At 47.5% G+C, this 25705-nt stretch overlaps 1 protein-coding gene across 1 annotated transcript in view; it reads left to right on the forward strand.

Annotated features, from left to right (window-relative positions):
* The first annotated feature begins 227 nt into the window (after positions 1-227).
* The window catches only part of LOC123085055 (sodium/hydrogen exchanger 1), a 26978-nt gene continuing 1500 nt past the window's right edge, over positions 228-25705 (forward strand). The window contains exons 1-3 of the mRNA XM_044506623.1: positions 228-762; positions 1058-1167; positions 3850-3996. Of these exons, the coding sequence (XP_044362558.1) occupies positions 639-762; positions 1058-1167; positions 3850-3954 (339 nt within the window). The 5' untranslated portion in view covers positions 228-638 and the 3' untranslated portion in view covers positions 3955-3996. The remainder of the gene's footprint in view (positions 763-1057; positions 1168-3849; positions 3997-25705) is intronic.

The raw sequence follows: 25705 nt of genomic DNA on the forward strand, positions 1-25705 counted from the left end.
CTTTGAGAGGAACCCATATAATTATTCCTTCATAAAATGGTTGTCGATCATAGATATTAAAAATAAAACAAAAGGGACACGGCCGATGATCCATTCGGCGACATAATTTGGCCACGCAAAAGAAACCAGAGGTTGCATTGCAAAAGGAAAGAGAGCAACCAGAGGAACACTAATGAGGAGCTTCGGGCGAAAAGAAAATTAAAAAAAAAGAGCAGCTGGTGCAAAGTATCTCAGTCTCCCCGCACACTAATGTGGAGGAGTTGTTTTCTCACAACAGTATGTGTGCGTGGTGAGACGGTGAGAGACACTCACTTTGCTTTCTCCGCCGCACGCCGCCGGCCGCCTTGTGTGGAGCAGGGCGCACGCCGCCGGCTGCCTTCTCTCGAGCAGGACGCATCCTCTCCCGCCACGACGTCTTCTGCCCCCCTCCCCCTTCCCGCACCACCACCACCACCACCACCACAGCCTCACCCCGTCTCCTATCCCCACGACGGCCTCGCCTCGCCGGCTCTTATCCCCACCACGGCCTCGCCCCGCCACCTCCTCTCACCACCGCGGACTTGTCTCGCCGCCAACCCCGTGGATCTTTCCTAGATCGACTCTGCCGCCGCCATCATACTGCCGCAGAGCAGATCGAGATGCGAGATGCTGGACACGATGCGGGAGCAGGCATCTTGAATTGGACCGAGATCCAGTGCGTCGACCTCACACAGTCTCTCCGGGAAGGAGTTCGCAGCTCGCGTAGGTGTTCGGTTGCTGAAGGTATGCTGTTCGATTAGATGTTGTTAACGCACCTACAATTATCAGTGGGGATTTAGTCAGGTGACATTTTTAGGCAACCATGTTGTGATAAAGCTTCTTAATTTGTGGATTTGAGTATTGGGTGGCTTAATTTTTCACTATCAGCTAGCTCTAATTGATGTTGAGTCTTTGCTTTTCGAGACGTTGTAGTCTCGCAACCAAGTTGGTATCTGCACTGTTTCTATCAGAAATACACGTGAGTCCATTCTTTGACATCTGAACTTTGCTGATGCTTATGCCATTGTATGCACAACAGGCACCTTCACCACATTGTCATTCATTTGTGAGATGTTTCTGTTTCTCTATGTTGGCATGGATGCATTGGATATAGAGATTTGGAAGATTGTTAGCGGAACACATATACAGGTATGCTATATATCTGCTTCTTTCCATATGTGTAGTAACATATTCGTTGTTCAAATGTATAATATGCAGCCTAATGAAATGTATCGCCTTGAGCACCATTATATAGGCGAGATCTAATGAGAGGTGCTGTGTGAATTGCATTGTCATACAATAAGGTAAAGAATTGCATTGGCATACCAAATCTGTTGATCAAATGTGCTTTAGGAATGCTATGCAGGGTAAAAATAAAAATAATAGCATACCAAATGTACCCTGTTAAGCATAAATGCTCTGAGTTATATTAGGAGGCATACCCATCGTTCTGAAGACTGCTCTTAATATATTCTTCTCTTTTTCATGTTGTAACATCTAGATCAGTCCACTTATCGGATTTTAATTCCATGTGCTTGGATGCATATTTGAATAAATCCTCCAGTCCTTCTAGCTGGTGTACCAAAAAATGGAAAAAGTATAAGCATCACAAGTGAGAAATAAGAAAAAAAAAGCTTATTAGAAAAGATGGGGCAGTAGGATGAAGTGCAGACCGTATCAGTGAGGTCCTTGCGGCTCATGTATGGGCCTAGCGAGTCGAGCACCTGGACACATTTTTTTCTGGCATTTATAACACATAGGTACCAGTGAACGTTCTCCATTTTTATTGGAAAGTATACCTGGAGAAAATGATTATTTTAGTTGTACTCGTACGTGGATGAATCGGTCATTGTAGCTGTAATTCATCCAATTATGTAGGACACAAAGACTAACCATATCATTTTCCAAATACACTTTGGCTCTGTTTAGTACCCATGCTGGTGCAGCATCCATGTCATCTGAGGGCAGATAGCTACCGATCTTTATCATCTTTGAGATGCATGCATTCTCTAAGAACACACTTCCACCTGACCTTACTTGTAGATGCTCCATAGCAGTCATGCAATTTATGTACGTATTTATGACCTACAATTAAAAGCATACATAGTATATTAGATGACACTGATAATCAAATAGCATCTTCTAGTCGTAATGCGATAATAATAATAATATACTCACTTCGTCGCCAACCCATTCTCCGGGAGTTAGAAGAGATAGTAAATGACTTTTTTTCAAAAATGCGTCGTCGTTGCTCACTAAATTTCTTTCTTTGCTTGGTTCAGACCGGATATTTTCTATAATAGACCAATCATCGCCACTGCAGGCATAATCTGTCACGATGGCAATCATAACATGTAATGATAATAACACAAAAACAATAATGTAGCAGTACAAGGACATTGAATGTTTTGTTCCGTGCCTTGTGGAGAAACAACATAGTCTTGTGCCTTCTTATGCTTGTTATGCCGTCGTTTATGTTTATTTATATGCACGGGCATTGTTAGCTCGTCCTCTATAGTCTGAAGCCCTTCCGTGTCCCGTGTTTGTGCCAATTCCTCATCCTGAGCTGCCACCATTTGTTGACTTGTTTCGTTGTGGGTTAGTTTGTGAGAACAATATTGAATGAATTACCCGTGTGTAGGATATAATATAATTAGAATAATTTGGGAAGATATAGTTGGAAAAGGAAAGTCACCTGTGTATGCTCAGAATCTTCATCCTCTCTGTTTGCTATGTTTTCTTCAAGAATAGGTGTATACTCTGGGCTATCCATGCAATTATTTTCCTCCACTTCATTATTGTTGAGTATCTCACTTGTTTCGTCATCGCTAGGTAGCTGAAACCCATGGTAGTATAATATTATAAGAGCGTGAATATATTTTTGTAATGATATTGTACTAAGATAATTACAAACTGATCTTTGGCGTTAGACATGTGGAAAGAAAACTTGCCTCTGTTGATTCGGGGATTGTATATCCATCCTTGGTTATCACAGCATCAAAAAGCATGTTTAGTGGACCCTCCCTAATGGACTCTTGTGTAGCCTTTGTGGAGTCGGGATCTGTATCCTCTTGTACGGTTATCACCTCTTCAACCTGCATATTCTCTGTATCCTCCATAGTAGATTCTTCTTGTATCACCTCTGTCGCCTCGGTGTTTGTATCCTCGTCTTTCTTTACATCTTCAATCTGCATATTATCTATATCCTCATCCTTTGCTACCTTGTTGATGTTTTCCTGAAAACCCAAGCATGACATTTCTAGATAGAAAACCTTGTATAGGAAGAAGAGAGATATAATATGTCATTACCGTGTCGATGGCATCGGCAATAGTACCGGATCTGGTTGGAGATTGACCCGCATGGGGCACCGATGACGATGGCGCCGACATGGACGATGATGGTGCTTCACCAAGGGCTGATGTGTGCGGCGCGGTGGAGAGACTTGTTGTGGCGGTTTGTTGGGATGCGGCTGAGAGATCGTGAGGGGGGTGGAGGAGGGGTCTAAAGTAATGGTATCAGGAAATATAAGGCAGAATCGTGAGAGAAAGGAAATAAGGCAGAATCGTGGGAGAAAGGAAACTACTATCGCGATAATTGGGGACTCCTGATTGCTATCATCCCCGGATTTATCTGGCGCCCAGAATCTTATCTTGTGCTTTTTTATACCCCAGTTTGCCAAAATTACTGGAGTTATTTCCGTAGTGCATTTTATCTGCATAAATATTGGGTGTGGCCCACCTTCCTTCTGTAACTGCAGGCTGTGTAATAATTCAGAGAAGGCACACCCTTTAAATATTTGTCAAACTTAATTTTTTGTTTTTGAAATTAAGGCAACTGCGGGGACTACCAACAGGCGGCGTACCTGCTACGTGTTGGTGATGAGCAAGCTAGCCAAGGGGCAGCATAGTGAATCGATGAAGAAGCTGGAATCCTAATAGGAGGAATATTTTCAACTGGTTTGACGCATGTTGGAGGAGGTATTCTCGCCCACTGTGGTTATCCAGCATTTTAGCCTGTTACGTGCCTTATCTTCTTTTCTGAATTCTATATAGTATATTCTTTCGATTTTTTTTCTGTAAAAACAAAGCATGTGAGCTCATCTGCTATAGATTCGGGAACAACATATGTGCAACATAGTAGTAATAACGCCTTTTAACTTCAATATATTCCATGAATGTCATAGATTCTTCCAGTTATCATTACAAATATATCAGAGAGCATAGCACTTAGGCGTTCAAGAACATCTTTAATAGAACAGAATTCTGGCTGCTAAATTTAGATAGTACAGAATATACAACACAAAGTGTTCCTTATTATGGATGATCTGACACCATGACGTGGCATCATTCCACCATCTTCTTCTATTTGAAATAGGTTTACAAGTTGGCACATCTGGAGACCAATATAACCACATTAAAGCCTCAATTCTCCTGAACACGAAATATTTGTCAACCCTGAATCAGCAGAAATTATGAAGTGATTAGTGCATGGCAGGACTTACGGCTACTAAAATGATAAACTTCTAAGGAGCTTCTTTCATAAGTTGGGTTTCAACACAAACATAGTAGGGGAAAAGAAATATTGGAATAATGCACTTGCCTCATCTCTCCAAAACATCTTTGTAGACAATGTTCTTGGTGCTTTTCCCGGATTTATCGACATCCTTGTTTGGCTTGGCCAAAATCCGTGTTGTCTCTCTCGACACTCCTCTTGACAATGCAACATATAGCTGACCATGTGAGAATACTGGCTCGGGAAGGTAAATGCCAACATTTGGGATGGTCTGACCCTGTGCCTTGTTAATTGTCATCGCAAAACTCAGACGGATGGGGAACTGTTTTCTCTTAAGTTTGAAAGGAAGTGAGATGTCCTCCGAGGGCGACATAGGGATCCTAGGTATAAACACCCTCTTTCCAGCATGCTGACCACCAACAATCTCTGCATCGATTGCATTATCCTGAAAGGCTTTGATCATAAGCCGTGTTCCATTGCATAGACCATTATGAGGGTCGAGGTTCTGTAGCAGAATGACCGGGCAGTTGACCTTTAATTTCAAAACATGTGGGGGCAAGCCATTTGGTGTGATCGAGTTCAAAAAATCAATTGTGTAATTATTCTGTAGGTCATCCTCGATTGAGTCAAAACTATGGTATAACTTTTCTTCACCTGGAAACCTGGAGATCATCTTGTCATTCAGGTCATCGACATGATCGTTCTTGGTCGATAGAATAGCACGTGCACTCATGTACTCTCTGGATGTAGCATTGGCATGCAACGATGGGAAGACATCTTCGATGAGCATGTTAATAGCTTTTTCATCCTCGGTATAGCCAATGACAATGTCGTCAGGGAGACGGACATAGTCGTTGCCAATTGTCTCTTCAGTTCCATTGCCTATCCTTAGGAGGTATTCCGAGAACCAAGGATCAGCCTGTGCCCGCATATTGCGTGTGAGACGTATCCTGCGGGTCTTCTCCCAAAGATAGGATCTCAGAAGTGTAGCATCCGTGATCTGCGCTCTTGTCCCACGTGTCACAACAGGTAGGACCTGCCTGGAATCACCACCAAAGACGACAACCTTTCCTCCAAACGGCAAAGAACATTCCATTATATCCTGTAGTGATCTATCAAGCGTCTCAACTGCTTGACGTTTTGTCATAGCGACTTCGTCCCAAATTATCAAGGATGCCTGTCTAAGCAACTCCACTGTACCACTTTGTTTTGTGAAACTGCACATACTATTGTCAGTGAGCTTGATTGGTATTTTGAACCGAGAGTGTGCTGTCCGTCCTCCAGGCATTATCGATGCTGCAATACCAGATGTAGCAGTTGCAATCGCCATTTGGCCCATGGAACGCACCTTAGCAAGCAATGCCTTGTACAGGTACGTCTTCCCAGTGCCTCCTGGACCATCAACAAAGAATATCTGGCTTTTTTGTTCATCACATGATCCATTATGTCATTGAAACCAGCCAACTGCTCATTGTTCAAAGTGCTAAATAGATCTAGATGTTCTATGTCCGCGGTGATTTGCCTCTCTTCTGTTACCTCTCTGTACTCACCGTCATAAGAACCATCGGTCTCTACCAGATCCGGAAGTCCATAGTTTTTAATATCCTTTCCCATGGATTGCAACATATCCCTAATATCTCTAAGGACCATCTGCTCAAGTATTGACTCATTTGATTCATTAAGACGGTAATCCTCACACATTGATGGTAGATGTTTCTCCCACAATTGTCGGATTTCTGTTGCCTCGCAAAAAACCAATATAGTCGCAAACAACCGTCTTAGGGCACAAGGCATCTGAAATGTGGCCGCCTCTGTCATGCAATCATCAAGAGTCTTGTCGTGCTCAATGAGGCCTAAGTGTTCACATGCCTCTCTGAAGGAAGTGCACATGTTGCCATTTACTGTTTTTAAATCATCAAATGAAGTGGCACCTCGGACATGACTTAGCAACACACGCAAGTAGTACCTCTCTCCTTCAGCAGGGTGTGCGTAGACAAGTCTTCCAATCTGCGATCTGTTATTTCTTCTCTTCTGCCACTTCTTTTTTCCAGCTATCCATCTATAATGCTCTGGAAACTCTCTGTACAACAATTTCCGTGCTTGCGGAATCTTCCGGTTCATCTCAAAGTACTCGGTAAGCATGGACCTAGATGAAGATGGTCGAGCGACAACATCTTCTAGATTTTCACCAGATTTAAATGCAATTGTATGCATATTTGGCAAATGAAGTTGGAGCTGCAGCACTGATGGACTGACACCAAACATTTTAAAACCAAAAATCCTGTAAATAGCCTCTGGAGGAGATACATAGCGTGCATCCCTATATTGTCGGATTTCATTGATGATTCCACCATCATTGATTATGTCCTGCTCAAAAGCAAATGACGTCCGATCATGGCCTTTATAGATGTACTTGAACAAATATTTCACTGCCTTGATGCTCGAGCATGCTTCAACATTAATGTGGCAGTTGTATCGCATAAGCAGATAAGGGTTGTAAGGGACCACCCATCTATTGTCCAAATTGGCTCCTCTGATCCTAACTCCATGCCCATCATCCCTCCTCCGATAGATGGGATAAGAGTCTCTCCCTTGTTGTGTGGCATCACAAAAATCTCACGGATAATGGAACCTACACTGTCCATCAATCATGCACGGACAACTTTTTTTCAACTCACCACAGGGTCCGTGCAGCATGTGTTTGACGACCAGCTCATGCAGAACTGGGTGTTTCTCTTTGTCAGGTATCTCTGCGGATATCACCCGATCATAGTCATCCGGGGTTGCCAACTTGCTATGTGCTTTCATGATTAAAAGTATATGCTCATGAGGGAGGCCTCGTTTCTGAAACTCTGTGACATGTACATAAGCTGCAACTTGTCCGAAATGCTTACCCTTAATTAGCAAGTCCATCATATCTCGCTGTTTAGCCCTGTATACCCTTGCCACCAGGACTGGACGGTCTTCTGGCAGTTGTCCAGGCATCAGATTAAGTGTTATCTCCTCCCAGTAGGGATTGCAAGTCATCGTGATAAAATAATCCGGTTTACCCCACCGTTGGACTATTGCCATTGCATCGAGGAACCTTCGCTGCATGTCGCGATCACCACCAGGAAACGTGCGTGGAAGCACGATTCTCTTACCAATCCGATCACCACGTGACTCGCCGGCAACGATGGTGTCAACAAGACCCTGTAACAGTATACTTGGTCATGGAAAAGGCATGTTTTTCAAAATGTTGATGTAGTAGGATGTATTAGTATAAACGCAAGCACGATACCTGGTAGAGGTCAGCTTGTATAACCTTTTGATTCTCTGGCTTTGAGTACCAGTCCAGCCTCATAGTCTCAATCTTGATATACATGTCAACAGCCCACTGTTGGAAAAGGCATCCACCGAACAAGACGATGTTAAAAAGCTTCTTCCTGACCTGTAGCTTGAAGCAGTAGTACTCCCTCGCACTAACAAATTTTCTGGATTGTGTTGCATTCACCTCATTGTCACCAAAATCCTCATCTTGGTTATCCTCATTATCATCTACAATATCGAATATAAATACAAGTATAATGGCTGGAATCATAATGATTGACAACATCAGATTTTTTTATTAAGAATAAGTGGTACACTATAATGACCGGCACCTGCATGTAAATCATTGGCATGGTCTTCATCTGGCACAAAATTCCCAACTTGTTCCCTTTCATTAATCAAATTATCTTCTGTTTTGTTGGGGGAGCAAGACATAAGTTTTTATTCACCAACATAGTAAGTAGATAATGCCATAACAATTTAATAATGAACATCATACCTGCATGTAAATCAGTGACTCGGTCTTCATCTGGCCCAAAGTTGCCAACTTGTTCCCTTCCACCCATCAAGTTTTCATCTGCTCGATAGGTGAACGAAGACAAATGTTATTATATTTATAAAGATAGTATGTAGATAACACAACAATAATGAATAGAATACCTGTATGTAATTCAGAGGCCCGGTTTTCTTGCGGATCTGAATAATGCGCCGGATATTGGTTTGTGTCATTGTGTTCCTGAACATACGGCATCCAGCGATTCCAACCTGTCTCCCCACGTGGGAAAAACAGTGGATATGACAATGGATCATAGCACCCATGGTATGCTCTAATGTACAGGGCCGGTCGCCTTTTTTGCCATGCACAACAACACTCCTGTCAAAACAATTTTGTGGGTCGCTCCCTTCAACCCATATAGCTGCCACCTGAGAAGTCGTTGGGGCATTATTGAAGAAAATATGCCCTAGAGGCAATAATAAAGTTATTATTTATTTCTTTATATCATGATAAATGTTTATTATTCATGCTAGAATTGTATTAACCGGAAACATAATACATGTGTGAATACATAGACAAACAGAGTGTCACTAGTATGCCTCTACTAGACTAGCTCGTTAATCAAAGATGGTTATGTTTCCTAACCATGAACAAAGAGTTTTTATTTGATTAACGAGGTCATATCATTAGTTGAATGATCTGATTGACATGACCCATTCCATTAGCTTAGCACCCGATCGTTTAGTATGTTGCTATTGCTTTCTTCATGACTTATACATGTTCCTATGACTATGAGATTATGCAACTCCCGTTTGCCGGAGGAACACTTTGGGTGCTACCAAACGTCACAATGTAACTGGGTGATTATAAAGGAGTACTACAGGTGTCTCCAAAGGTAGATGTTGGGTTGGCGTATTTCGAGATTAGGATTTGTCACTCCGATTGTCGAAGAGGTATCTCTGGGCCCTCTCGGTAATGCACATCACATAAGCCTTGCAAGCATTGCAACTAATGAGTTAGTTGCGGATGATGTATTACGGAACGAGTAAAGAGACTTGCCGGTAACGAGATTGAACTAGGTATTGGATACCGACAATCAATCTCGGGCAAGTAACATACCGATGACAAAGGGAACAACGTATGTTGTTATGCGGTCTGACCGATAAAAGATCTTCGTAGAATATGTAGGAACCAATATGGGCATCCAGGTCCCGCTATTGGTTATTGACCAGAGATGTGTCTCAGTCATGTCTACATTGTTCTCGAACCGTAGGGTCCGCACGCTTAACGTTACGATGACAGTTATTATGAGTTTATGCATTTTGATGTACCGAAGGTTGTTCGGAGTCCTGGATGTGATCACGGACATGACGAGGAGTCTCGAAATGGTCGAGACATAAAGATTGATATATTGGAAGCCTATGTTTGGACATCGGAAGTGTTCCGGGTGAAATCAGGATTTTACCGGATTACCGGGAGGTTACCGGAACCCCCCGGGAGTCATATGGGCCTTATTGTGCCTTAGTGGAAAGGTGAAAGGGCTGCCCATAAGGGCTGCGTGCCTTCCCCCCTCCCCTAGTCCTATTAGGACTAGGAGAGGTGGCCGGCCACCCCTCTCCCTCTTTCCCCCTTGGGAATCCTAGTTGGAATAGGATTGGGGGGGGGGGGGGGAGTCCTACTCCCGGTAGGAGTAGGACTCCTCCTGCGCCCTCCTCCTGGCCGGCGCACATCTCCCCCTTGGCTCCTTTATATACGGAGGCAGGGGGCACCTCTAGAGACACAAGTTGATCATTGAGATCGTTCATTAGCCGTGTGCGGTGCCCCCTGTCACCATATTTGTGACGCCCGGGTGATTACGCTACAGTAATCCCGCGTTAATGAGGACACGTCACCTCGGTTACTGCGAATATTCTTGCGTCGGTTCGAAACTTTCAAATTCAAAATTTAAATATTGTCAAACATCAAACATTTCCACACATCAAAAGAAAATGTTCGGTTAGTGCCAAATATTACATAGGTAATTATAATAAAGAAAACACAAATTTATAAAATACTTATATGCCATAAGTTGAATTAAAACAGTAAAAGAGAATAAATAAAAGGAAAAGGAACAAAACAGGAAACAAAAAAAAGAGGGAGGAACAAGAGAGAAGCCCCCCCCCACTGGGCTTCGGCCCAGCAGGCCGGCCCAGCCGCCCCACGGCCCAGCCGGGCCTCCCTTATCCATCCACCCACCGCAGGGAGACCCCCACCCCCGAAACCCTATCCCCTCCTCGTCCCATCGCCTCTCCCTCCCCCGATCTGGATCGGGGGGAATCACGCCGCCCAACTCCGCCTCGCCCTCGCCGCACGGCACCGTCGCCGGGGCCACCACGCCGGACCCGCCTCCACCCCGCGGCGGCCATCCCCGTCGCTCCGCATGAAAACCCCCCACTCCCTCCCGTCGTCCTGGATCGGGGTCCCGATCCCCTCGCGCCCTCCCCCCCCCCACCCACCGCTCGTCGCCGCCGCTTGGAACGCCACCGCCGCGGCCTGCCTCGACGACGGCCGCCTCGCCAGCGAGCCCGCTGCCTGAGGTCCCCGTGGACGCCGTCATCGCCACGCGTGCCTCGGCCTCATCCTCGCCCCAGGCCGAGGCCGCCGTTCCAGCGCCGCGCCCTCGACCTCGTCGCCCGCCGCCCTCGTCGCCGGCGACCCGGGCGCCGCCCCTTCCTCGTCCACCTCCACGAGCCCAGCGTCCCCGTCCCTACGCCCGATGTGAGCCCGCCGCCGTGCTCGCCTCCGCCCCTCTCCTCTCCCCCTTCTGCTCCATGCCGTAGGACGCCCCCCCACCGCGCCGGAGCTCGCTCCGCCGTGGCCTCCTCCTGCCACTACCCCCTACCGCCGGCCCCAGCCCGCAGTGCCCGCTCGGGCAGTGCCGTTCCGTTCAGGCGCTCGGCGCCCTCCTCTCTGCTCGCCGGCGTTCCTGTCCAAACCCCCCCCCTCGCTGGCTGCCGCTTACCCCGCGTCCGGCGAGTGGATCTGGCCGCCGGCGCCGGTGTGCCCCGTGCTGCCCAGCGCCCTCTCGGGCTCGAGCCCATTCGGGCGCCCGCGGCCACGCCCGCTAGCGCCCCGCCCGGTTGGCCCCCTGTGCCTATGACAGGAGGGCCCTACACCACAGGAATGATTAAAAAATAAATAAATAAATAAATAAGTAAATTAATAATTAATTAATTAAGTAATTACTTAAGTTAATTAATTCGGGTTAATTAATTCAATTAACTAATCAAGTTATAGTTAAGTTAACCTAATCCTAATTAACTTAATTAGAGGATGACAGGTGGGTCCCCCTGGACCCACATGTCAGGTTGACTTGGTCAACAGTCAACGTTGACTGCTGATGTCAGCATGACATCATGCTGATGTCATTAATCTGTTTTTCGAATTAATTTAAATATTTAATTAAATTCCAGAAATTAATAAATACTTTAGAAAATCATATCTTTTAATCCGTAACTCGGATTAAAATAATTTCAACATGAAAGTTGCTCAGAACGACGAGACGAATCCGGATACGCAGTCCGTTCGTCCGCCACACACCCCTAACCTATCGAACCTGCAAACTTTCCTCTCCGGTTCAACTGTCTAACAGACGTCCGGAACCGGGTAGACTTTCCCGGATGTTTCCCCCTTCGCCAGTATCGCCTAGCGCTGCGTTAGAACACGTCTAGCTCTGTCTGTTGTCCTGTCATGCACTTGCCTGCTATGTATTTACTGTACTTCCCCCTCTTCTCTCCGATAGACCTCGAGACCGATGCTGATGTCCCTGTGTTCGACTACGGAGTTGACGACCCCTCTCTCTTGCCAGAGCAACCAGGCAAGCCCCCCCCTTGATCACCAGATATCGCCTATTCTCCTCTATACTGCTTGCATTAGAGTAGTGTAGCATGTTACTGCTTTCCGTTAATCCTATTCTGATGCATAGCCTGTCATTGCTGCTACAGTCATTGATACTGGCAGGACCCCGACTCAATGTCACATCGATCTAGCCGGTAACACCTCATATCACTTTGCGGCCTCACGCACGGTATTCCCACGGGTGTCGCCTTACCTTTGCCCGGAACCGTTTGCGCCTTTTGGCTCACGTATATGATAGTGTCGCTAGCATCCATATGATAAGGAGCCCGGGCTGACATGACTAGTCGTAAACCCAAAGTGGCACAGACTTACAGGGACAGGCATCCATGACCCAGCTTCGAACGTGTCGGTCATCAGCAAGTGAGTCCGGGCTGTAGCACTGGGCTAGCAGGACTCCGGTAAACCGGGCTGTAGCGGGCTAACAGGACTCCGGTACTCAAAGCGTGACATTTCCACGAAGGGACAGACACATGAACGAAGAAGGACACATGCCGGCCAGCCTAAGTGTTCCAGAGCAGTAGCAAGCTACCATGGCTCAGCGGTAACACTAGGAGACATTTCCCGGTAAGAGAGGCTACTGAAGATAAACAACTAGATAGTCAGATCCCACACATACCAAGCATTTCAATCATACACACAATATGCTCGATATGTGCAAATACAACGAAGCATCACAACATGACTCTACGACACAAGTACTTTATTTAAGGCTCAGGGAGCCATACATAACATACACAAAGGTACGGGTCTCACGACCCATCATACAAGTCATACAGTCATACAAACCAGCAGCGGAAGTAACTTGTCTGAGTACAGACAACTAGTAAAACAAAAGAGGCTTGGAAAGCCTAACTATACTACGTGGTCCTTCACAAGCTCAGGGTCACCACCTGGGTCTTTAGCCTACTCGTTGATGTCAACGTCTACATAGAACCCATCAGAAGGGGTTGCAGCATCTTCTGTAAAATGTAGATTATAGCAACATGAGTACAAAGGTACTCAGCAAGACTTACATCAGATCCTACATACATGCATGTTATCAAGAAGGGTTGGTGGAGTTATTGCAGCAAGCCAGCTTTGACTCTTGGCTAGACTATCCTACGATACTCCAACTTGAAATGGTTTTGCGCACACGAGTCCACTACTCACCACTTCAATACACTACCCAGGATTCGCCTCCGTCTTCCTACGGAAGAGCCATCCTCGGCACTCACGCTTATCTTGAGGCTTTTAACAGTTTCCATTTACTTGTCTATGAACTGTATAGGCAACCAAGTAGTCCTTTACCGCGGACGCGGCTATTCGAATAGATCATGTTAACCCTGCAGGGGTGTACTTCTTCATACACGCTCTCACCACTTACCGTCGTTTACACGACATGTACTCGGCAACCTTCAAGCGGAAGCCCAACGTGGGTGTCGGCCACGACCTACCTAATCACCTAAGCCTCCAGTCCAGGTTTATCGCCTATCCAGGTTCCATCCGCAGGGAGTCCGGCCGAGGTTTTCCATACGGCCCCGAACGATGCGAACAGGGTTCCCGAGATACCTAACGGGTATTCGGTACACCGTGCCACGTACCTACCGCATCACAGCCCACCCCTACGGTCAGCGCTGTCCACGGCCTCCAATAGGCTACAAACACCAGAAACTACTTGCAACTCCTGGACGGAGAACTAGGGTGAACAAGAAGCCGAGAGGGTCCATTGGTTTCGGGCCCAATGCATGGTAGTAGCTGATTCTTAAATCACACATACAGATCTCAGTGCTTAAGGTCGGCTTCAATGAAACAACCCACCATGTACTCCTACATGGCCTCTCATCGATACCTTTATCAAATCGTGTTCACCACACCACTCTCATTACTGACATGAACATTTCACTCTAGCCCATCACCCAGATGAACCAGACCTGACACGACTCTAAGCATAGCAGGCATAGCAAGGTAGGAACAACACATACATATGGCTCAAACAACTCCTACACATGCTAGTGGGTTTCATCTAGTTACTGTGGCAATGACAGGTCATGCAGAGGAAATGGGTTCAACTACCGTAGCACACAGCAGTTTGAAACGCGTTGTCTTAATGCAGTAAAAGAGAGCAGGAGCGAGAACATGGGATTGTATCGATATGATCAAATGGTTGGTTGCTTGCCTGATGGTTCGATGCACTGATACGGTTCTTCGTTAGGGTAATCAGGGTACTCTTCGGGGACAGAACCAGCCGCAGAGAGCACCGATACACAAACATTACCAAACAGTATGCAACAATATGATGTATGCATGAAACATGGCAATATGAGTGTGTTGGGCTAATGCAACTAAAACTAGAAGGGTTTGAACAAATTTGAATCAAGGATTCAAATTTCAGATTCAAATATGGCCTTTTAAAGTGCTTTTCCTTGTTCTGTTAAAAACATCAATTTAACTTGTTTGATCATGCATGAAAATAGTACAGATGGGTAGATTGGATTTTTCTGATCATTTTTCATATATAATTTGTCCAATTTGGAGTTACAGAATAAAAGTTATGAATTTTTGAAGTTTAAATAATATTCTGGAATTTCCTGATTTAAATTAAATCCAGAAATCAATTACTGCGTCAGCCTGACGTCAGTGTGACATCAGCAGGTCAACGGAACAGGTCTGGGTCAAACTTGACAGTGGGTCCCACATGTCAGGGTGATTATTTTTAATTAAAACTAATCCTGTTTAATTAACAGGGCTGGGCCCCACCTGTCATTGACTCAGGGGAGTCAACCAGGGCCCACCCGTGGTCAAACCCGGGTCGGCTGCACCGGCGTTTAGCCGCCGGCGAGCCCGACGCGGCGGCGGAAGTGGTTTTGGCCATTTCGGCCACCAAATGGGCCGCGGAGACCACCGGAGGGGAGCTGAGGACAAACCGCAGCTCTTGGCGGAGTCCGTTGAGGTCGGGGTGGCCGGAGTTGGCGCCGGCGACGACTTGGGCGGCCACCGGGGTTCGGCCGAAGACGAACTTGACGCTAGAGGGGTCGGTGAGGCTCGGGGAGTGGCTAGCTAGATGCTACGTGACACGGTGAGCATGACGGACACCAGTTTGTGGCCGGAGGATGACCGGGAGCACGTCGGCGACGAGCTCCACGGCGGTGGGTGCGGTTGAGCTCCGGGAGGTTGCTACACGGCTCGGGAGCAAGAACGGAAGGGAGGGGAAGATGGCTAAGCTCACAGTGAGTGCGACGGAGTCCTTGGTGCGGCCGGAGATGGACCGGAGCGACGACGGCGTTGAAGGGGATCTCCGGCGACGGTGAGCTCGGGCGAGGTCGGTGCGGTGGTCTCGGGCGTTGCGAGCGCTCGGGGCTCGGCTGCTCGATGAAGTGGACAGCGGCGGAGCTCCTGGACACGGTGAGACGGCGTGGGGTGGTCGGAGGGCGTGGCTACGGCGAGGGGGTGGCGGCGATGGCGTCGGCCATGGCTGGGGCGTGCGAGGGGGAGGAGCTGGAGAGGAGAGGGGGTGTCTGGGGGGTTCGGGGGAGAGAGGGAGGCTGATCCACGGCGTTAGCCGGGCGAGGGAGGCGGCGAGGCGGCGAGCAGCTGCGTGGCGCGCTGCGGTGCTCGCCGTCGAGCACCTGCCTGCCTGCCTGCCTGGCCGGAAGCAGCTCGCTGGCGCGGTGCTGGGCTGGGCCGGCCAGGTGGGCTGGCTGGTGGGCCTGCGGTGGCGCCAGGTAAGTTTCCCCCCTTTTTTTTCTGTTTTTATTTAATATATCTGCAACTTTGTTGAATTTAATAAAATACCTAGGCAACTTCAAAAATCACCAAATCACTCCTGGTCCATAGTTGGATTATTTCCAACATGAAACATTTTAGTTTGGAGGTATTTGAGCATTTAAATATTTTATATAATTTTAAATGCCCAAATTCAAATATTTATGAATTAATTCAAAAACCCCAAGATGGCCTAGGAAAATGTGCACCACTTTTGGCAGAGGTTCTGAACCAAGACAAAAATGATGGGCATTTTAGAAGGGCATTTCAGGTTCATTGAAAATTATTTTAGTAAACCCTAGTTGGTTTCAGAGGGGACTGGGGGTTCTGTCATCCCCATTTCAAGTTTCTGATGAAGAAGTAAACATGATGCAACACTCTAATGCATGACTAGCTAGGGTGTGACAACTCACCCCCACTCAAAAGAATCTCGTCCCGAGATTTGGGTTCCTCCGAAAAGAAGGCGGGGTACTCGAGTCGAAGACGATCCTCCCTTTCCCAAGTTGCTTCATCCTCAGAATGGTGCGACCATTGAACCTTGAGAAACTTGATATTATGACGTCGAGTGGTACGCTCGGCCTGATCGAGGATACGAACGGGGTACTCTCGATATGTAAGATTATCTTGGAGATCAAGCGTTTCGTGGTCCACTTCACGGATAGGATCCGAGAAGCAACGCCTGAGTTGGGAAACGTGGAAGACATCGTGGACTCTGGAGAGATGCGGAGGTAGTTCCAACTGGTAGGCAACTTCTCCTCGTTTGGCGAGAATGCGAAAAGGTCCAATGTAACGAGGAGCCAATTTGCCTTTGATACCGAAACGATGGGTTCCCTTCAGAGGGGTGACCCGAAGATAAGCCTTCTCGTCAACCTCGAAAGTCATAGCCTTATGCTTTCGGTCATATTGACTCTTTTGACGGGATTGGGCTGTTTTCAACTTTTCACGAACGATGCGAACTTGTTCTTCTGCTTCCTGAATCATATCCGGGCCAAAGAATTGTCTTTCCCCGGTCTCTGACCAGTTAAGGGGTGTTCGACACCGTCGTCCATAGAGAACTTCAAAAGGGGCTTTACTCAGGCTAGATTGATAGCTGTTGTTGTAAGCGAATTCGGCAAATGGAAGGCACTTTTCCCAGTCCATTCCGAATGAGATAACAGAGGCTCGAAGCATGTCTTCTAGAATCTGGTTGACGTGTTCCACTTGACCGCTCGACTGAGGGTGGAAGGCGGTGCTAAAGGAGAGACGGGTTCCCATAGCATTTTGGAAACTTTCCCAAAATCGAGAGGTGAAGAGACTTCCTCGATCCGAGTTAATTTCCAAAGGAACACCATGGAGAGACACTATTCGGGAGATGTATAAGTCTGCCAGCTGACTAGCGGTTATACTCTCACGAACAGGTAAGAAATGGGCTACCTTGGAAAGACGATCGACCACGACGAAGATAGCATTATTCCCTCTCTTAGTCCTGGGAAAACCGGTAATGAAATCCATACCAATTTTATCCCATTTCCATTCAGGAATAGCTAGGGGTTGAAGGGTGCCAGCAGGCCGTTGATGCTCTGCTTTTACACGACGACAGACGTCGCAATTAGCAATATACTGAGCAATTTCTCTCTTCATCCTAGTCCACCAGAACCTCTGGCGTAGGTCCTGATACATCTTAGTGCTACCGGGATGAATGGTGAGAGGAGATTCATGAGCTTCCTTAAGGATCAAACGCCTCAGGTTTCGCACTTTGGGAACCACTAGTCGATTCCCGAAGTATACGACCCCTTGATCATTAATGGAGAAGCAATTCGCAATTCCTTTCTGAATGTTTCTCTTGATGCGGGAGATTCCCGGATCTACCTTCTGTGCTTTGATAATCTGATCCGTAAGGGTAGGTTTTGCCACCAAGGTGGAAAGAAAACCTTGAGGAACAATGTGAAGGTTAAGCTTCCGAAATTCCTCATGGAGAAGCGGTTGATTTTGTTGTAACATCAGGTTGTTACAATAAGATTTACGACTTAGCGCATCAGCCATGACGTTGGCTTTCCCTGGGGTGTAGGTTATTCCTAAGTCGAAGTCTGTGATCAATTCAACCCAACGTCTTTGCCTGAGATTCAGATCCGGTTGGGTGAAAATGTACTTCAGACTTTGGTGATCAGTGAATATTTCGCAACGATTACCGAGGAGGTAATGTCGCCATGTCTTAAGTGCATAGACTACAGCTGCAAGCTCTAGATCATGAGTGGGATAATTCTCCTCATGTGGGTGCAATTGCCGTGAAGCGTAGGCAATTACGTGTCGATCTTGCATGAGAATGCAACCTAGTCCTTGCCGCGAGGCGTCGCAGTAGATAACAAAGTCCTTAGAGAAGTCTGGCGGTACCAGTACGGGAGCAGAAGTCAGGCGTCTTTTCAGTTCCTGAAAGCTGTGCTCACATTGTGGAGTCCATTCGAACTTCTTATCTTTCTTGAGGAGTTCGGTTAGAGGTTTAGCAACCTTGGAGAAGTTCTCGACAAAGCGACGGCAATAGCTCGCTAAGCCTAGAAAACTCCGAACTTGCTTGACCGATTCAGGTGGAGTCCAGTTAAGGACGGCTTGAACTCGCTTAGGGTTAACAGCAATACCTTTACCAGATATTACATGACCCAGATAGGTCACTTCTGACAACCAGAATTCACATTTAGAAAATTTGGCATAAAGGCGATGCTCTCGAAGTTTCTGCAACACTAGCCTTAGATGTTCGGCATGTTCTTCCTCGTTCTTGGAGTAGATGAGTATATCATCGAGGTAAACCACGACGAATTTATCCAAATACTCCATGAAGATTGAGTTCATTAACCGAGAAAAGGTGGCTGGAGCGTTGGTTAAACCGAAGGACATGACGGTGTACTCGTATTGGCCGTAACGAGTAACAAAGGCCGTTTTAGGGATGTCCCCGTTTCTGATTTTGATTTGATGGTAGCCCAACCTCAAATCCATTTTGGAGAAGACTGAGGATCCAGCGAGCTGATCGTACAGGTCGTTGATCCTGGGAAGTGGATATTTGTTCTTGATTGTGACCAAATTGACAGGTCGGTAATCTACAACCATCCGGTCCGTACCATCCTTCTTCTTGACGAATAGGACGGGGCAAGCCCACGGAGAAGAGCTAGGTCGGATGAAACCCTTTTTCAAGGACTCATCGAGTTGTTTCTTAAGCTCGGCTAGTTCTAGGGGTGCCATCTTATAAGGTCTTCTAGCAATCGGAACGGTTCCTGGAATGAGGTCTATTACAAACTCAACATCCCTGTCAGGTGGAACACCTGGCAATTCCTCTGGAAAGACATCCGGGAAGTCACGGACTACCGGAACGTCCTCAAGGTCTGGCAAAGGGCTGGCGTTAAGAGAATATGATTGTCGCTTGGCTATTCGGGTCAAGACATTGACTATCTTCCCCGAAGGATGGGTGAGTTGAACAGTCCTAGAGAAGCAATCAATTTTGGCTTGATGAGCTGACATCCAGTCCATACCCAAAATGATATTAATATCTGAAGATTTAAGGGCTATCAAAGACGCGAGGAAAACAAGTCTGTCGACTTGGATTTCATTTCCATGGCTTACTCTAGAAGTTTGCCATTTGGATCCCGGAGTTTGAATTACCATAGAGGTTGGCATATCACCGAATGCGACGTTATGCAAGCGAGCATAGTTTTCAGATATAAAAGAATGAGAGGCTCCTGTATCGAAAAGGACAGATGCCGGGTGGCAATTGACAAGAAGCGTACCGAGAACGACGTTGGGATCCTCTTGAGCTTCTTCGGCAGAGATACAGTTGACATGGCCACGTGAAGCGGTGACCGGCTTGGCGTGGAATATTTTTCCTGTCGGCTTGCCACGGCCAACAGCTTTAGCAGATTGATTGGGGTTGGTCTGGGGACACTCACGCATATAGTGGCCAGATTCCCCACACTTGAAACAAGTCACGGAACTGGTACGTGGAGGAGCATTGTTAGTTGGACCCCCCATAGGGCTTGGCTGGAGCAGACTGTTGAACGGGGCGAGGCGCCTGGAAGGATGGCCTCGGTGTGAACCTGGGTGGCAGGGCGGTGTTGGGTACCCACACGCGGCGCTTCTGAGGACCAGCACCAGATGAGGAACCCATGTCACGGCCATGCTTGCGTGTTGCGTCATAGTCAGTCTGACCAGTTTCAGCACTGATGGCTTTGTTGACAAGTTTCTGAAAAGATGTGCACTCATGCAGACGGAGGTCGCGGCGAAGCTCAGGACTAAGGCCCTTACGGAACCTTGCTTGCTTCTTGGCATCGGTAGACACTTCCTCAGTTGCATATCGTGCGAGATTACCAAACTCCCTGCTGTAAGCATCCACAGAGAGTCGGCCTTGGGTGAAACTGCAAAATTCTTCACGTTTACGGTCCATGAGACCCTCCGGAATGTGATGTTCACGGAAAGCCTCGCTGAATTCAGCCCAAGTAGTGACATGGCCCGCTGGGCGCATAGCTCCATAATTCTCCCACCATAGACTGGCGGGGCCTTCAAGATGATATGCAGCAAAGGTGACCTTGTCAGCCTCCGCTACCAGCGCGGAACGCAGTTTATGAGAGATACTGCGAAGCCAGTCATCAGCGTCGAGAGGCTCGACGGAGTGGTGGAACGTAGGTGGATGCAATTTAAAATCACTGAGTGACACCACGTTAGTCCTCTGATGGTGTGCTGTGTTCTGTTCAATACGCTCCAACAAACGGTTGGTCTCCCGCTTGTTTCTCTCAGCTTCCATCATAACCTCGGCTAGTGAAGGAGGATGAGGCAGATTTACATCCCTGGCTTCACTGCCTTCGGCCTGCTCTTGAGAAGCAGGGTTAGCGCGCGTGTTGACCATCCTAGGGAAACAAGACAATGATTTAGTCAGGATGATAAAATTCCGACATAGGGTAAAAATGTAAGGAGTAACTCGAAATGCAAGATGATCATCCGTATGACATGGTAGATACAGAAACTGCTTCTTTATTCCATCGTCATACACACCATACAGGGTTTAGTACAAGACCAAACAAAGTACTATTACGGTGAAAAGAGGATTACATCTCATCGGAGGCATTCCAAGCTCCTATACATTATTTTTCTACACCTCCGGAAGGAGTACAAACTAGGTCATATCCCACGAGTCACGCGGGACGATAGAAGACACAGCTAGTGCGAACTAGTGATACTACTGCTAACTCAGACCGATCCGTAGTAGTCCTCGTAGAAATCACCTCCATAGCCTGGAAGCTCAACATGATCATCCGGAAACAGACGATCTCGCGGGGCTTGTGGACCATAGGGGCTAGGATGAGGCCTTGGACCAACAAACGGTGGCCTGCGGGGACCGCGAGGTGGGGTGATGCCTCCTACATCACGCCAAACCATCACGTCTGGCAGAGCAGATCTCACAGGATAGAGATCGCGCATATCTGAATATCCAGCTTGCACCGCCGGTGCGAACCGAGTCAAAGTGGCCCAGTGGTCAGCACGGGTATTGAAGAGCTCTAACCTCAAGGCCCGATTTTCACGGTCCTTATCCTCGAGCATCTCAGCAGTGGTGCGAGTCCGTGAATCCTCCTGAGTGGGGTCAGCATAAATAGCCTGGAGATACCCTTTTGCTCCCGGAAGTGATCCTGGCATATACCGGAAATCAGAGTCCCGAAATAGACCAGATCTGACTCGCATAATGGTCATCATAGAGTAGGCGGCGTCCTGCACAGCCATCTCAATAGTAACCCCGAGACCATAGGAGCAGTGAAGAGGCTCGGTGGATCCAGGATAAGATGGAAATATCCTGACAGTGCAGAGATACTGGCTTTGATTAAAGTCTCGGAATTGCTCTTCGACCGTGTACTCAGGATACCAGCGGTATCCAGCCTCAGTCATTACCCTGACCAACTTGGCAGTATGGCCGGGTACATCTAGGCATCGAGTCAGGCGAACCACTTGATTGAGGTCGCGAGTGGCCATCTGAAAGCACAATCATAATGCAAGGGCATTAGAATTTCTAGCAAAATTTCGGCAGCATAACAGCTGTAAATGCTCAAGAAGGATTTTGAGACATTTGACAAAGGATTTCATACACACTCAACATCATCATATCAAAGTTCTGAATCCATTCTAACAACATAATGTGGTAGTAGAACTGAACTAGGCTTGTATCCATCAAACTTATAAGGTACTACTGATTAGTAACACGTGATCCTGATAGAGAGAATAGATCCTAATTCCTTAACCCCCGGTAGAAGAATGGACTGACTCAGATCAGAATGTTATAAGATAAAGAAGTAAAAGGAGCCTTACGTTCCAACCCACAAACAATTCCCCTACATATAACTAAAGAATTTCTAGACTCAACATCGACCAGTTTGGCTTGGAGAACCTACAGGCAGTCCGGCTCTGATGCCAACGCTGTCAGGACCCCGACTCAATGTCACATCGATCTAGCCGGTAACACCTCATATCACTTTGCGGCCTCACGAACGGTATTCCCACGGGTGTCGCCTTACCTTTGCCCGGAACCGTTTGCGCCTTTTGGCTCACGTATATGATAGTGTCGCTAGCATCCATATGATAAGGAGCCCGGGCTGACATGACTAGTCGTAAACCCAAAGTGGCACAGACTTACAGGGACAGGCATCCATGACCCAGCTTCGAACGTGTCGGTCATCAGCAAGTGAGTCCGGGCTGTAGCACTGGGCTAGCAGGACTCCGGTAAACCGGGCTGTAGCGGGCTAACAGGACTCCGGTACTCAAAGCGTGACATTTCCATGAAGGGACAGACACAGGAACGAAGAAGGACACATGTCGGCCAGCCTAAGTGTTCCAGAGCAGTAGCAAGCTACCATGGCTCAGCGGTAACACTAGGAGACATTTCCCGGTAAGAGAGGCTACTGAAGATAAACAACTAGATAGTCAGATCCCACACATACCAAGCATTTCAATCATACACACAATATGCTCGATATGTGCAAATACAACGAAGCATCACAACATGACTCTACGACACAAGTACTTTATTTAAGGCTCAGGGAGCCATACATAACATACACAAAGGTACGGGTCTCACGACCCATCATACAAGTCATACAGTCATACAAACCAGCAGCGGAAGTAACTTGTCTGAGTACAGACAACTAGTAAAACAAAAGAGGCTTGGAAAGCCTAACTATACTACGTGGTCCTTCACAAGCTCAGGGTCACCACCTGGGTCTTTAGCCTACTCGTTGATGTCAACGTCTACATAGAACCCATCAGAAGGGGTTGCAGCGTCTTCTGTAAAATGTAGATTATAGCAACATGAGTACAAAGGTACTCAGCAAGACTTACATCAGATCCTACATACATGCATGTTATCAAGAAGGGTTGGTGGAGTTATTGCAGCAAGCCAGCTTTGACTCTTGGCTAGACTATCCTACGATACTCCAACTTGAAATGGTTTTGCGCACACGAGTCCACTACTCACCACTTCAATACACTACCCAGGATTCGCCTCCGTCTTCCTACGGAAGAGCCATCCTCGGCACTCACGCTTATCTTGAGGCTTTTAACAGTTTCCATTTACTTGTCTATGAACTGTATAGGCAACCAAGTAGTCCTTTATCGCGGACGCGGCTATTCGAATAGATCATGTTAACCCTGCAGGGGTGTACTTCTTCATACACGCTCTCACCACTTACCGTCGTTTACACGACATGTACTCGGCAACCTTCAAGCGGAAGCCCAACGTGGGTGTCGGCCACGACCTACCTAATCACCTAAGCCTCCAGTCCAGGTTTATCGCCTATCCAGGTTCCATCCGCAGGGAGTCCGGCCGAGGTTTTCCATACGGCCCCGAACGATGTGAACAGGGTTCCCGAGATACCTAACGGGTATTCGGTACACCGTGCCACGTACCTACCGCATCACAGCCCACCCCTACGGTCAGCGCTGTCCACGACCTCCAGTAGGCTACAAACACCAGAAACTACTTGCAACTCCTGGACGGAGAACTAGGGTGAATAAGAAGCCGAGAGGGTCCATTGGTTTCGGGCCCAATGCATGGTAGTAGCTGATTCTTAAATCACACATACAGATCTCAGTGCTTAAGGTCGGCTTCAATGAAACAACCCACCATGTACTCCTACATGGCCTCTCATCGATACCTTTATCAAATCGTGTTCACCACACCACTCTCATTACTGACATGAACATTTCACTCTAGCCCATCACCCAGATGAACCAGACCTGACACGACTCTAAGCATAGCAGGCATAGCAAGGTAGGAACAACACATACATATGGCTCAAACAACTCCTACACATGCTAGTGGGTTTCATCTAGTTACTGTGGCAATGACAGGTCATGCAGAGGAAATGGGTTCAACTACCGTAGCACACAGCAGTTTGAAACGCGTTGTCTTAATGCAGTAAAAGAGAGCAGGAGCGAGAACATGGGATTGTATCGATATGATCAAATGGTTGGTTGCTTGCCTGATGGTTCGATGCACTGATACGGTTCTTTGTTAGGGTAATCAGGGTACTCTTCGGGGACAGAACCTGCCGCAGAGAGCACCGATACACAAACATTACCAAACAGTATGCAACAATATGATGTATGCATGAAACATGGCAATATGAGTGTGTTGGGCTAATGCAACTAAAACTAGAAGGGTTTGAACAAATTTGAATCAAGGATTCAAATTTCAGATTCAAATATGGCCTTTTAAAGTGCTTTTCCTTGTTCTGTTAAAAACATCAATTTAACTTGTTTGATCATGCATGAAAATAGTACAGATGGGTAGATTGGATTTTTCTGATCATTTTTCATATATAATTTGTCCAATTTGGAGTTACAGAATAAAAGTTATGAATTTTTGAAGTTTAAATAATATTCTGGAATTTCCTGATTTAAATTAAATCCAGAAATCAATTACTGCGTCAGCCTGACGTCAGTGTGACGTCAGCAGGTCAACGGAACAGGTCTGGGTCAAACTTGACAGTGGGTCCCGCATGTCAGGGTGATTATTTTTAATTAAAACTTAATTAAAACTAATCCTGTTTAATTAACAGGGCTGGGCCCCACCTGTCATTGACTCAGGGGAGTCAACCAGGGCCCACCCGTGGTCAAACCCGGGTCGGCTGCACCGGCGTTTAGCCGCCGGCGAGCCCGACGCGGCGGCGGAAGTGGTTTTGGCCATTTCGGCCACCAAATGGGCCGCGGAGACCACCGGAGGGGAGCTGAGGACAAACCGCAGCTCTTGGCGGAGTCCGTTGAGGTCGGGGTGGCCGGAGTTGGCGCCGGCGACGACTTGGGCGGCCACCGGGGTTCGGCCGAAGACGAACTTGACGCTAGAGGGGTCGGTGAGGCTCGGGGAGTGGCTAGCTAGATGCTACGTGACACGGTGAGCATGACGGACACCAGTTTGTGGCCGGAGGATGACCGGGAGCACGTCGGCGACGAGCTCCACGGCGGTGGGTGCGGTTGAGCTCCGGGAGGTTGCTACACGGCTCGGGAGCAAGAACGGAAGGGAGGGGAAGATGGCTAAGCTCACAGTGAGTGCGACGGAGTCCTTGGTGCGGCCGGAGATGGACCGGAGCGACGACGGCGTTGAAGGGGATCTCCGGCGACGGTGAGCTCGGGCGAGGTCGGTGCGGTGGTCTCGGGCGTTGCGAGCGCTCGGGGCTCGGCTGCTCGATGAAGTGGACAGCGGCGGAGCTCCTGGACACGGTGAGACGGCGTGG

This window comes from Triticum aestivum, chromosome 4A (assembly GCF_018294505.1).
Source record: "Triticum aestivum cultivar Chinese Spring chromosome 4A, IWGSC CS RefSeq v2.1, whole genome shotgun sequence".
Lineage (NCBI taxonomy): Eukaryota > Viridiplantae > Streptophyta > Magnoliopsida > Poales > Poaceae > Triticum > Triticum aestivum.